Source organism: Morus notabilis, unplaced genomic scaffold (genome assembly GCF_000414095.1).
Source record: "Morus notabilis unplaced genomic scaffold, ASM41409v2 Scaffold172, whole genome shotgun sequence".
In the NCBI taxonomy this organism is placed as follows: Eukaryota; Viridiplantae; Streptophyta; class Magnoliopsida; order Rosales; family Moraceae; genus Morus; species Morus notabilis.
The window spans coordinates 267,544-282,632 of NW_010362230.1; the positions used below are offsets into that span (position 1 = coordinate 267,544).

At 34.5% G+C, this 15,089-nt stretch overlaps 1 protein-coding gene across 1 annotated transcript in view; it reads left to right on the forward strand.

Moving 5' to 3' along the window:
• The first annotated feature begins 5,697 nt into the window (after positions 1–5,697).
• LOC21407826 overlaps positions 5,698–15,089 on the forward strand; it is a 12,208-nt gene continuing 2,816 nt past the window's right edge. The window contains exons 1-7 of the mRNA XM_010101382.2: positions 5,698–5,829; positions 6,400–6,447; positions 6,611–7,777; positions 9,585–10,938; positions 12,332–12,611; positions 13,880–13,987; positions 14,076–14,354. Of these exons, the coding sequence (XP_010099684.1) occupies positions 6,640–7,777; positions 9,585–10,938; positions 12,332–12,611; positions 13,880–13,987; positions 14,076–14,354 (3,159 nt within the window). The 5' untranslated portion in view covers positions 5,698–5,829; positions 6,400–6,447; positions 6,611–6,639. The remainder of the gene's footprint in view (positions 5,830–6,399; positions 6,448–6,610; positions 7,778–9,584; positions 10,939–12,331; positions 12,612–13,879; positions 13,988–14,075; positions 14,355–15,089) is intronic.

The window sequence follows — 15,089 nt, forward strand, 5'->3', positions numbered from 1 at the left end:
ATTATATATTATTGATATTTTATGAATATCATTAGAAATTTCATGATTATTTATGTGACCTTAAATATTGTATATAAGTATTATATGCGAGAGATTAATATTTAAAGATAATAATTAAAATAATATGTGTAATGAATTTAATTAAAGTTTAGAATCTTTAATTAAGACATTACTAATACATGTCATTCTCATTTACAATGGAACGATGTTATCCACACTATTAATATGACGAGATATTGAATGCGTGTATTACGCATAATGAGATTATGTGGAACCGGGACACAGACACAATATGCATTTATAATAATTTCCGTTAAGTATGGAATTCTAATTGAGTCTACTGATGATCATATGTAGAATGATCTTAATCCCGAGTTATTAATAGACTCATATTTATATATTTTGTATCTTTTGATTTACTCGGTATGAATTCTGATATGTCGAATCATATTCCTTGTATCTTAGAGACATGATGAAGTGGGTAGTCAAAAATGTTAATATACGATATAGAATCCATTCATTCTTGAAAAAGAAGTAGATAAATAATTCTATTTGACAGTTGATTTGGTAGTTGGATTAGTAGGAGCTCTGATTCATGAATTTGCTTTATGAATCACTATCAATTAGAGAATCAATGGTATTCAAGGATAAAGATATAATTAGAGAGGTTAACGGATTTCACATATCTCTAATTATGAATTATTTATGGATGATTGATTTATATGTAATGACTATATCAAATAGACACTTCATAGTTTGAAAGTAAATTATATTTATAATTTTGAGAGTGCAATTCTAAGATTATACTGGAGTAATTTTTGAATTAATAGAATTAATTAATTAATTAAAGAGTTTTAATTAATTATTAATTTTATTGAAGCTCATAATTATAGGTTTATGAGTCCCCGCATCATCCTTGTAATTTTACAAGACATTAAGGGCAAAATGTAAATTTTAGAATTATGAAATTCTAAATAAAACACTGAAAATTAATTAAATATTAAATAATGTAATTCTTTAAATTTAAATTTTGGAACGTGCAAGTGATGTTGATCACCTAAGGTGGGCGCCTATCTCATTGTGAGTCCAACTGAAATTCAGTTGCTTACTCTCTACGTTATGCAATTGACTTATTTGATAAATTATCCAATTAGAATTTAAATTGGTTAGAGTTTGACTTTAATTAGAATTTGAATTTGAGTAAAAATTGAACTACAGGATAATAGAGAATTTTTCTCCTTCCCCTATCTATAGATTGCGCCAACCACAAGGGATAATATCTATGTGGTGGCCGGCCATTAGTTGATAGAGATAGAGAATTTTGTTTCTAAAATTAATTAGAAGTGAGAGATAATTATCAACATGTATCTTGGAGATAAAGATTGAATTTCCTCTGGGAGTCTCGCAGCTACTCTATAAATAGGAGATTACAGAAAATTAGAGAACACAATTTTTTGCTCTCCCTAGCTTAAGTGGCCAATTTTTTATAGAGTGAGGAAAGGAAAATTTCCTCTCAATTCCATATCATGCATGTGTTGGTGTTCGTGGAATACTTAAGTGTTTTAAATGCTAATCCCGTTTTATATCAGGTGTGCCCACACACACGTTTTCATAGATTTAATGAATTAATGAGGAAGATTCGGGTATTTCAAACAAGTTTGGAGTGAGGAACGTAAGTTATTGACCTAAACGTTCGCTAGGTAAATTTATTCATAAATTAATTTGATTAATTTATTCGTGCATAAATTAATGTATTCTATAAAGTATCTCAAAGGTTTGTTAAAATTTTTGTTATACAAGATCCACTAGATGCATGCTTTTACATAGAAAATCGTTTTCAAAACTTGCAATTGGTATTAGAAAGGTCAATAAACTATATTAATTTATGTTTCGATTATGTGGTAGTCAATATTATATTAAATATGTGATATTTAATTATGTGTGTATGTGATGGGTATGCACTTACATTTAATTAAGGATGTTTATATTTATTCATGTTGATGAATGTATGGATGATGAATTTGGTCGTTAATTATATAGTTCCATGTATCAGTTATAGTCATTCATTAAATTATTGTAATTCTAGGATTCAGGGGGAATTAGAATTAGACTAGGCGTCACAAGGTACGAGGTCAAAATCCAGAGAGAAACCAAATTGCGAAGACTGAAGATCACAAAACTCGAATCCCGGCTTATGAAGCCTTAGATGACAGCCTTTTGGAAAAATTAGAAACCTTCACGTCCTCTACCTTCAAGATCCATTTTCATTCCAAGACAAATCTCCACCATGAATTTACATAAAAAATCCCATAACATTTCTGGTTTACAAAAATTCTATAAAAGAAAAATTAAATAAACCTAACGGCGATGATAGGTCGTATTTTTAATTACATAACCAAGAATAAATTCCTAAATATAATCATTTTAAACTCTAAGGAACCATAACCGGTCAAAACTAAATAATAATAACAATTGATAATTAGTAAAAATAATAATAATAAAGTTATTTATTAAACATTCACCATATATTTATAATAACAAAAGTATATAGAAAACCCTAGGAGACAAACCGTTGAATCTTGAAAGTGATTATAACGAATGGAATAGACACCGAAAGAGCCTCAACTAACTGATCTTCTCTGTTATTCTCTTTTCCACGACCAAAGTGCGAGTGGGCACGCGTCGTTTAATCTCCTACTCGGTATCTTGATCTCCTTCCAACAACAAGAGAGCCAAAAGAAAATCATTCTTGATGTATGAATATTTTTCCTCTCAAGAACCCTTACCAATGACTTGCCAAAGAATCTCTCAAGTGATGTAAATGACTCTAGGATGTAATGGGCCATTTATAAAGATAGGTTAGACTTGTTTTGCAATTCTGTAAAGTTTTCGGATAAAAAATCGTGATTAAAATTGTAACTAGTTGGTGCCACGTAGACCGCCTGGTTAACCGGACGATGGACTATGTCCGTACTACTTAACTTGGTCTGGTTAACCAGATGTAGCCTACCGGTTAATCAGATGAATGTTTTTTAGCCCGTTTTGTTTCTTTTATTTGAATCTGAGAATAATATATATAATCCAATTTTAATTCAAATAATTCAATGTAAAAATTATAAGATTAAAATAATTATATATTTATATTCTCATATCAAACAAAAATATTAATTCAACTAATTTATCTTGAAATTAATTTACATAATTAATTCAATCGATAAATAACTCTTAAATTAATTTAAACACTTTATTAATTCAACCAATTTATCTTGAATTAATTTAAACAATTAATTCAACCGGTAAATCACTCATTAATTAATTCCATCCGATTTATAACCAATTGCACGAACAACATAAGTTACCAATATGTAGGAAATACGCTGTATCATATCAGGACAATATACGAGCTAGTAAAGGGACCCGATAAACATGTATTGATCAAGCTCCTATAATCACAACAATACTTGTTAACTCACAAGTTCATCACATGATTATAAGTTCCAGTGCTACTCCACTAAAAACTAAAACTGCATTCTCAATCAATACAATATATTTACAAAGCCCCAATTAGCTCCTATCCATGACTTTATTATATTGTGAATCAGCCCCATAGGAAATCCATAATCGACTTGATATCAAGTTCCGTTTTACCTTCCCGATTATATTTATCTTATATTCTATTATCACTCTATCAGAAAACTACTATTCATACCAATACAAATAGTAAAGTATTAGATAACACAAAGTAGTCTAATGACTAAGCGCTTATGTTTTATGATCTCCGGATAATTCCATAAGAGGATATCATTAACTCTTTTAATAAGAGCTATGGTTTCTCTATCTATGAATAAAAAATCTACGCATACAAGAGTCATACCCCCAACATACCAGTAAGCGCACTTTTACACAATGTCAAGATGTCTCCTTTTAGCACATCAAAAGGCACAAGTCAAGTATACAGATTCATTATTCATCTCAAGTAAGGAATCTGTGGGTGTGACATAGTTTTTAGATTAGGATTTTTATCATAAAATAACTTTGTCCTCTAGTGGCTTTTGGCCGGTCAAAGGCTGGTTGAATCAGTTTGACGTAAAATTTCATAAAGTTTCAAATTTTCACCCACTTTTCTAACATTCTTACAATCAAGTCCATTTAAAATTTTCAAATTAACCCCAAGAAAATTTTAGGTTTTACATGAATACCCTTTTGAATAATGTAATTACTTGACTAAAAATGGTATTAATGGTAAAAATCGAGACCTATGTACTCTAAGAAGTATTTGTCTCCTTTTCCTCCAAAAAAATTATGCAAATCTTAGAGTGAAAATTACACTAAGCTCCCAAAGCCCACGTTAAGAAATAAAGTCAAGTCCAATTTCATCTTTGAACACCTTAATCCTTTTGTTTTGCAGGTTTGAACCACCATTCAAATCGGTATGTTACAATGCACTCATTTTTTGCAACAAAAACGTTTAGATCATTGCCTTTTTATTTTTATTGGTGAGTCCTATCATTTGTTTTATAAACGGTAGAGACATTAGAGAAGAGAAGAGAATGACACTAATGATTATACATGCCTTGGCCCTGAAATTGGGCCGAGCCGTAATGTGCGGGTTGAGAAAGATTTGGGCCATAACACTTTTTTAAGCCAACAAACCCGTAACCCTTCAGATTATCTCGGGTAGGCTCGGGGTGACTGGGTTGGTCGGATTGGGCCTTGACGTTGAGGTTCTTGCAATTAAGCCCATTATCATTGGCCAAAGAAAACGTTGGGATTGGGCTTGTGTTGTGTGTGTTTGAAAATAACTGTGTTGTGTTGTGTGTGTGTTCAAAAATAGCCGTGGTCAAAGAAAACGTTGGAATTGGGCTAAAGAAAACATTGGGTACATTTGGATCTCGTTTTAAAATGATTTTATTTTTTGTATGAGAATGGAAATGAAAATGTTTTCAATCTCAGACAGAAATCATTTTTGAAAATGCGTTTGGTAGTTTTATCAAGAGATTATTTTCAGTATAAAAAAATCCATTAATGTCTCTCCCTCTCTCTCTGTGCTCGAGAGAGGAGAAAACATAAACAAAAAATAAAAAATGACTAAAAGTCATTTTTCAATTCTCTCTCATTTTTCACTAAACCAAAAAATCGTTTTCATTTCCGTTTTTTGTCTTTAATTGTGCCAAACGTTTCTCTCCCGTTTTCATTTTTTCTTTCTCAAAAAACGTGAAAAATAAAAACAAAACCAACTTCAAACATGGCCATTAGATTTATGGCTGATTTCTTTCATTGTGTTGATAAATTTGGCCGGATAGGGGCAATATCGGGTTTCTTAAATCTGTCCCGTGACCCTACCCGTACTTTATGGGTTGGGCATTATTGCTACCGCAAAAAAAAATCCCACTATTTTTGAGTAAGTAGGGTCGGCTTAAACGGATTCATCGGATTCGGCTTAAATTCTTACACCCCTACTAATGATGTGCTTATTCTACTTTGTATTAAAACAGTATTTTAAAAACCACATAGGTGTGGACTGTGGAGCGTAGGAAGCGGGAGAGAAGAGAAGGGAGGGAGGGGGTGAGGTCGTAAATAAGAGAAGATTATTCTTATGAGAGATATATATGTCTGTCTAAATTCCAAACTAATAATAATATAATAAAAATTAAACCCCCCATATTCTATTCTCAAAAATAAAAAATAAAAATAAACCCCCCATTTCTTTCTTCTGTTCGACCCTAAACTAAAAACATGCCCAGCCCTCCCTTCTTCCCCAACATTTCACAACAACCAACAAATCAAAGAAATCACATTCACTCTTAAAGTGAACTCTCCCCCCCACAGGTTCTTCCTTCTCCTTCTTCTTCTTCTTCTTTTGTATTTTGGGCTTCCCTTTTCTTTTTCTTCTTCTTCTTCTTTTATTTATTTTTTCTCAATAAAAAAGAAAAAAAAAATCTCTGGAAACCATTTTTGATCCTCGTTACCACCCACCAATCTCTTGGGAGGACGAAGATTTTGCAGATCTTGCATTTTCCATCCCATTTTCCAGAGATAGAGGGAGGTTTTTGTGTCGCGAGCGCCAAATAAATCGCCACTCTTTTTTTTTGTTTTTTTTTGTTTTTAATAACTAATTCTTCTACTTTTGTAACCCTCGAATTTATTGAATTTCTGGATTTGGGAACCGCAATCTGGTTCTCGATTCCGGATCCACCTCGCGAATATTCCACTCCCAATCCAATTGCTTTTGGCCGGCCAAAAAAATTTGGATTTTGTGACTTGGGTTTCGACGTTTTTTTGGGATTTATTTATTTATTTATTATATTCTTTTTTGGTTTGCTTGGTTGCTTAGAAAATGTCCTGGAAAAAGAAAAGAAACTATGGGTTTCTGAATCTTTGATTCTTCCCATTGTTCAGGACTATGAAGAAGACAGAATGTTGCTGTTCGGTTTAGAGTAATACGAGGTATGTTTTGTTTTGTTTTTTGTTTTTTTTTTTGGGAACAAATTTCGGATAAGTTGTAGTATTTCTTTGTTGTGGGCATTTTGCAAGCGGTGAAGAGAGAAGGTGATAAATGGTGGTTTGAATTCTTTTGAATAGGATGAGATTTGGTTGGTGGTTTTCTCAGGTGTAGGCGAGTAGGGCTAGCTTAGAGAAATGGCTGACACAAACTCAGTCGATTTGATTCTGGACTTTCTGCGGAGAAACCGGTTCACAAGAGCCGAGGCAGCTTTGCGTGGAGAGCTTAGTAATCGACCTGACTTGAACCTTTTTCTTCAAAAGCTTACTCTGGAAGACAAGGATTCTTTGGGCAATTCCCTGGAAAGAGAGAACGGGGACAAACCTGTTGCAGATTATCAAAGGTTTTCTCATAACGCCAGTGAAGTTTCAAAGGAGCTTATAGTGAAGGAGATACAATGTGGGACTGGTAGAAATGGGTCTGAAAGCAAATGGAAGAATGCCACTTCTACTGGGGAGCGGAATAAAGGGAATGAAGCAGTTGGGACTAGTGACAAGGGCTTCACTTTTTATAACGGTTCTGAGGACACTGTGCTCGATTTGTATTCGTGGAAGTTTAGTTCCAGCAATGGCACTGCAAATCAGTATGCTGGAGGTGAGGATTCTGGTGAAGCAGGGAAAATTACTGCGAAATCCGGAGATGTTAGTTTTTCTGGTGAAATGAAAAATTCTTGGGTTGGAAGTACCAGTAAAGTTGTTACGGAACCCAAGTACGACAAAACCCAGATGAGTGAACCAAAGGAACTGGATCAGCAGCTTAAGACTAGTGGTGGCGCATACTTCAAAGAAAACTTTACTGATAATCTATGGTCAAGGGGCGAGGAAGCTGCGAATTCATCTTCAGGTGCGTGGAAAGACTGTTCTGTAAAGACTGTTTTCCCCTTTCCTAAGGTAGATGTTTCAACTGGTATTGACAGCGGCTCTGCTTCGGACAAGAAGGAAGGAAAGAGAAAAGTAGAGGTGAGTGATGTAAGGGTAGCAATAAAGGAGCAAGTGGATGAAGTGGGTAGAGCTTTATACATGGGGAAGTCACAAGGAAGTTCCGAGAAAAAGACCATCAGCAGCTTAGTTTTTCCACTTGTGTCAGAGAATCAAAAAGAAGAGTTACCAAGGTTGCCACCTGTTAAACTCAAGTCAGAAGACAAGTTATTGAATGTTAATTGGGAGGAAAAGTACGATCGAGATGGTCCTGTCACTAAACTCAGCAGCGCTGAAAACGCCCTGCTTATAGGGTCATATCTAGATGTCCCTGTTGGGCAAGAAATTAACTCTTCAGGTTAGTTCTTATGATGGAATGCGTGTTGTATCTTTTATTGTATTTTTTCCTCTCTCTCTCTCTCTCTCTCTCTCTCTCTCTCTCTCTCTCTCTCTCTCTCTCTCTCTCTCTCTCTCTCTCTCTCTCTCTCTCTCTCTCTCTCTCTCTCTTTATATATATATATTTAAAGAGCCATTGTTGTAGCTAGTGAATTGGTCATCATAAACCGTTAAACATTCCTTTATTAAACCATTTCTTATTTCTAGATAGAATAACCTGTATTCTTATTACGTTTAAAGAGCCATTGTTGTAGCTAGTGAATTGGTCATCATAAACCGTTAAACATTCCTTTTTTAAACCATTTCTTATTTCTAGATAGAACAACGTGTATTCTTATTACGTTTCAATAACATAGCCAAGGCATCTCTGGCCATATCTGCTTTTATTTATTATTATTATTTTTTGATAAGAAACAAAGAACTTCATTAAAATAATAGAATACAAATTACAAATGAAGTTCTCAAAGAACTTCATTAAAATAATAGAATACAAATTACAAATGAAGTTCTCAGATGGATGAGAAAGCCATCTGAAACAAAAAGCACAGAAATAACAAGAGAGAACAAAACAAAAGGCTGTTTAGCTAAACACAAGACATGACTAAAAAGTCTATCTTAGCACATCATCCCAGCTTAACAGAATTAAGGATAGTGAGAATTGACTAAACGATGGATCTGTTGAAGCTCATATAGAAGCTAGGTATTTTGCCTTCTCAAATAAATCCTTGAGTAGCATTTCTTTTCCTTCAAAAAATACTCTGATTCCTCTCCCACCAAATAACCCAGAGAATAGCTAAAATCATTGAATGCAAAATTGTCTGAGCCTTCTTACTCTTGCCAAAACCAACCCAATCCTCCACTAGAACTGAATTACTATGAACTGGGAAAGACCAATTTAGACCAGCAGCTTCCAAAAGCTTCCACCAGAGTTGCGGAGCCAGGTCACAGTGTAAAAACAAATGATCCATAGATTCTAAATTTGACCTGCACATAACACTCCAATTCGGAGACAAAACAGACATAGGATGTTTTCACTGGCCATATCTGCTCAATATAGGATTGTTAGAAATAGACTTCAATAACTGCATGATACGTTTAGTCTATTTTACTTTGTACTAGTTGCACAAAACTACTATTAACTAATCATATAGTTATCTTCGGATCCATTCATCCATTGTTGTACGTTTATTTTCTTTTCATGATTAATCAAATATTCAGTTTCTTATCAAAATAATAATTAAACAAACGAATCAGATAGCTGCCTCTTCTTTAAGTTTTCTCGTGAAGACTTGCTTATATGTGCAAACAAGTAATAGGTTTCCTTTCATGTTTCATTAATTCCTAATATGTTTGCAGGTGTTATTATGCATATTGGAAATATTTTCGTTTACTTTGCTGATGAAAATTATGTCAGAATGAATGGAACACCTTTCTGTGCATTGTTATAATGTATTTTGGTTTCCAATTACACATGCATCAAGCCTGATACCTGAGTGATTGCTACTGGTCTTTTATAATCTTCTGTGCTCAAAATGTTGTGGCAACATTCAGTGGCATGGCTTCCTTGGTCATATGTGTTTGGTATAGGACTTTCAAAATAGGCTCAAATACTTGTAACTTGTATGTGAGCTTCCTGTCAAAGATTCAATGTTCAGTCTATCATGGGTTATGATGTTAGGCATGTTGATAAGCTTAAAATAAATATTTTTTTGGGTGTTTATCCCATGCGAATTTAAGCATTAAACTGCTATTTTGTGATAATGGTTCAGGTGGGAGGAGAAACGCTGGAAGCAGTTGGCTATCGGTAAGTCAGGGGATAGCAGAGGATACTTCTGATCTGGTTTCTGGTTTTGCTACTGTTGGTGATGGGTTGAGTGAATCTGTTGACTATCCAAATGAATACTGGGATTCTGATGAGTATGATGATGATGACGATGTGGGATATATGAGGCAACCTATTGAGGATGAAGCCTGGTTTTTGGCTCATGAAATTGATTACCCAAGTGACAATGAAAAAGGAACTGGGCATGCAAGTGTTCCAGATCTACAGGAAAGAGGTCCAACCAAAGATGAGGACGATGATCAGTCTTTTGCTGAGGAGGATTCTTACTTTTCTGGTGAGCAGTACTTTCAAGCAAAAAGTGTTGAGCCAGTTACTGCTTCAGATGATCCTATAGGGCTGTCGGTGACAGAATTATACGGGAGGAATGATGATAACGACTTAATAGCTCAGTACGATGGGCAGTTGATGGATGAAGAAGAACTGAATTTGATGCGTGCAGAACCTGTTTGGCAGGGCTTTGTCACTCAGACAAATGAACTTGTAATGTTAGGTGATGGGAAAGTTCTGAATGACAGCGGAAGGCAGCGTCTAGATGATATTTGTATGGAGGATGATCAGCATGGTTCAGTAAGATCAATTGGCGTAGGAATCAACAGTGATGCTGCGGATATTGGTAGTGAAGTAAGGGAAAGTTTAGTTGGAGGCAGTAGTGAAGGGGACCTAGAATACTTCCGGGATCATGATGTTGGATTTGGTGGATCCAGACAGTCTCATCATGATTCAGACACGAGATACATCACAGATAAAAAGAAAAGTAGTAAACAAGAGTCAAACAAATATGTAGTTGGGAATAGTAAAGGTGCACCTATGGAGATGAAAAATCACACAGATGGGGGATTCTCATTTCCTCCACCACTGAGAGATGGACAACTGGTGCAGGGAAGCTCTAGTCAATCTTTATGGTCAAACAACTGTAATGCTGTTGCTGGTGATGATACTGATGAGTGCATGAATGATATAATGAGGTCCGATGACATGCTCACTTCATGGAGGCGGAAGAGCAGTGATTCTTCACCTGTCAAGAGTTCCAGGGATGACAATGGTAATGCTGCTAGGTCCACTAATTCTTCTCCCTCAACACTCTCAAATTATGCTTATGCTGAAAGAGAGCACGGGGAGCAAGAAGATGATGAAAAAGCTGGTGTTGCTAGGGAAGAAGATACGGCAGCATCACTTGAGGATGAAGAGGCAGCTGCTGTTCAAGAGCAAGTGAGGCAAATTAAGGCTCAAGAGGAAGAATTTGAAACATTCAACCTTAAGATTGTGCACCGAAAAAACAGGTTTCTTTTTCTTTCAATTTTTCTTTTAATAAATTATCTGAGAAATGTAGATTGATTGGTCTTTGTTCGTTACAACTATCGATTTTTCTCATTTGGGCATAGGTTTCCATGCAACTACCCCTTTTTTTTGTCTTGACAAGAAAAAAGAACTTTATAAAAGGGAAATATGAATAGTATTCTGAGAAAGAAATTTGAAAATTACTGTTACCTTTTCTTTGCCTTCGTGTTTGTGTGTGTGTTCTCTCTCATGCACACGAAAACAACTTCATCCTTTCCCCTTTTAAATCAGGGTCCCAAAATCTTTTTAGGAGGAATAACAATCGATCTTCACTCTTGGTCATAGAATGATAACGAATACCTCTTTCATTATTCTTACTGGGAAAGGGAGAAAAAAAAAATCTGGGGAGTGTCTCCAAAGGATGAAGGATTTTTTCATTCATCTTAAAGGATGGAGGAATTTAAATAATAATAAAGATGAAAGAAAAAGAACATAGTTTGAAAAGGTGCTTATTTATTGGAGGTGTAGACTGAATAAACATAGCGTTTTGTGCAAGAACAATACAAAGACTGTCGACCACTCGTTTTTGCACTGTCCTTATCCATACAGGATTTGGTGTTTGCTTCTTAGGGAGTTAGGACTACTCTGGGTTACTCCTAAAAATGTCAAAGATTTGTGAGAATACTCCCTTTCATACGGATGCAGTTCTAGGAGTTAAACTTTTTGGGAGGTAGCTGTTCTTGCGATATTTTGGGGAATTTGGTTGGAAAGAACCATAGAATTTTTAGGATCGTGAGGAATTCAGAGATGTTACTTGGGAAAAAGTTAGATATTGGTTTTCTCTTTGAGTTCATGGGGAAAATGATTTCAGGAGCTTTTTTCTGTTTGATTTAGCTAGGAACTGGGCTCCTTTTTTGTAGAATAGGATGAGTTTTCTTTTACGTGTGACATTTTTTTTTTCTTTCTGAGGAGTGCTCTTCCTCTCCCTGTAATTAATTTTTATTCTTCTTGTTTGAAAAAAAAGGGGGGCTCTGTATATGTCAAAATGGTAAATTAGCTTATCACTTGTGTGAAGCCTATGCTACTCAAATATATATGGTAAGTAACACAGTATTATTTGTGAGAAAAAAAGGCACAAGATAGAGCAGTGGAAGAGATTGTGTCAAAATAAAAGTTACAAAAGATCCCTTTGACCCAAAGATAACATGGAAAAGGTTCATCGTCAAACTCCCTAGTACAGGAAACTCTTTAAGGGAAATATAAAGTTGATTTTATTTTAAGAAGATCCTTAATGAATTAAACTGAAGCACACTATTTTACTTGATTACTGTTTCATACTGTTGCTGCTAAAGAAGGCCTGCTTCCCATCTAATGGACTCTGTTTTTGTTGATCAGAACTGGATTTGAAGAAGATAAGAACTTTCATGTCGTCTTAAATTCAGTGATAGCTGGTCGCTATCATGTTACTGAGTATCTTGGATCAGCCGCATTCAGCAAAGCTATACAAGCACATGATTTGCATACTGGCATGGATGTTTGTGTAAAGATAATAAAGAACAACAAGGACTTTTTTGATCAAAGCTTAGACGAGATAAAGCTTCTCAAGTATGTCAATAAGCATGACCCTGCTGACAAGTACCACCTCCTCCGATTGTATGACTACTTTTATTATCGAGTAAGTGTGTTTCTTTTACTTACATTCCTAAATGAATGGGATTTGTATCTACTCGCACATTATCACATATTATCTTGTTACTATGATTTTTAGCAGCCTTATGAAAACGGGAACCATAAACCTAAAGTTTTGCAGACAATCCCTTTTGTGATAGTTCTGAAGAGGTGGAGATGGAAGTCTAATTTGTCAAAAATGATTTTTTTTACATAAAAAAGTATAATAATGAGTCATTGACGGAAGAAGGATTATAGGATTATTTTATAATACAAGTCTTTTTTAATTTTTAAATTTTTTCCTGTATTTGTATTCTTTATTGTTATATATATATTCCTTACAAAAAGGCTGTCAAATGTAGTTGTCCTTACTGTCAAATGGGCTTTGAGGTTGGAAAGGAACAATCAGTCTTTGAGGATCTAAAAGGAAATAGTCATGGATTTCTCAAAGTAGAGATTTTTCTGGGTTTTCATTTTTAGATCTGCCAAGGGGTTGGGTTGTAATCTTGCATTGAGCAGGGGATATTGGTTTTATTGATCGTAGATATAGGATCCTGGTTTTGTTTTCTGTTTTAGTTGTTGGTGGACTACTTGTCCCCTATTTTATGTTTTTCTCATTTTCATTGCATTTTATTTAAAGCTTATACTTTCTCATCAAAATATATATGTATATATGTGTGTGTGTGTGTGTGTGTGTGTGTGTGTGTGTGTGTGTTTATACATATGTATGTGTATATATTCCTGTCTTGTTATTCAGTTTAACTATGTTGTAAGCATTTTGCGTGAACGGTTACCTACACTTTTGCTTATTTGAAAATGTGAACAACACTATATATTTTGTCGGTATTCAAAATTATCTTCATGGTGAAGAGGAACACAGATTTTTCATTTTGGATTTTAGAGAATCCTTGAAATGTATTTTACCTATACGGACATTTTGTTATTGGTTTTTCTGTTATCACAAATAATTGCTTTGCAAAGAGTAAGGAATGCTTTTTCTTAGAAATGAGAAGGTCAAAAAGAACGATTACCATTATTATTCTTGTTGTTGTTATTTTTATTTTTATTTTATTTTTTAGTTTTTATTGTTTGTATTGAAGTGTTTTCTCTGTGAAACTATCACTATCCTGCGTGTTGAATGTTTTAATCTATCTTCTTCTTGTGCATTACACTAGTCTTTAGTTGTCTTATTTGTTTATGGGCGCTCTACATGTTTATGTTAATAACTATATGTAAGTAGTCTATTAGTCATGAGTCAATTTATCTTCTTTGCAGGAACATTTGCTAATAGTATGTGAACTTCTCAAGGCAAACTTATACGAATTTCATAAATTTAATAGAGAATCAGGAGGAGAGGTTTACTTTACAATGCCAAGATTGCAGGTCTGTTGCCTTTCCTTCCTTCTCTTCTTGAGAAATTGTACCCTTTTGCTTTTCTGTTTGCCTAAACTTCGAAGAATTGTTTGTGCAGTCAATTACGATTCAGTGTTTAGATGCTCTTCAGTTTTTGCATGGCCTTGGCCTAATACATTGTGACTTGAAACCCGAGAATATACTGGTGAAAAGCTACAGTAGGTGTGAGGTAAAGGTCATTGATCTTGGGAGTAGTTGTTTTGAGACGGATCATCTCTGCTCCTATGTTCAATCTAGGTCCTACCGGGCTCCAGAGGTTATCTTGGGACTTCCATATGATAAAAAGATAGATGTATGGTCTCTTGGCTGCATCTTGGCAGAACTTTGTACTGGCAATGTAAGTGATTGCGCTCACCTTGGGTTTATAATGAATGCCTAATTTCCAAATTGATTGAGCAAATTTGATTTGTTGCGTACATTGCGTGTTTTTCAGGAAGCAATTACGGATATGTTTTTGTTATGTTCCTTGTGATGGTATATGAAAATAGGCTATTACAGCATTTTGAAGACATGATTGGCTGTTTTCCTTCTGATAGTAAAGGGTAGCCGAGTCTTGTATAATATAACTAAACTAGGCTTCAGAATTAAATTACAATCACAATTAACAAGAATAAGAGATGGAAATCCCGAGAAGCTAAAAAGGTGTGGGGTTGATTATTGAAAGTAAAAATAACAAAAAAAAGGGCGTTTGAGATTTCCAGAATTGGAGGTCGTTTCTGGATTTGGGTTTGATTTGAAGAGGGAGAAGAGGAATAGAGAAAGAATAGAGAACAGAGAAAATTGCAGAATTTACCTTCAGAGTGCATGGGTCTAGATTTTTAACCCTTATTCTTGATTAATACCCTTTTGTTAGTATAGTTGTTTGACTAAAAAGGTTATTAATCAAGAATAAGGGGTAGAAATCCTGACCCATGCACTTTTAAGGGGTATTTGTCTCTTTTTCCCGAGAGAATAATGTAGGAAGAGAGGGAAATAGCAAGGGTACTTTTAGTTTTAAACATCGTGTGTGAAGAAATTCATTCATTTATTGAAAACTTTTCTTAAGTGCCAAAGTAATATATATATATATATA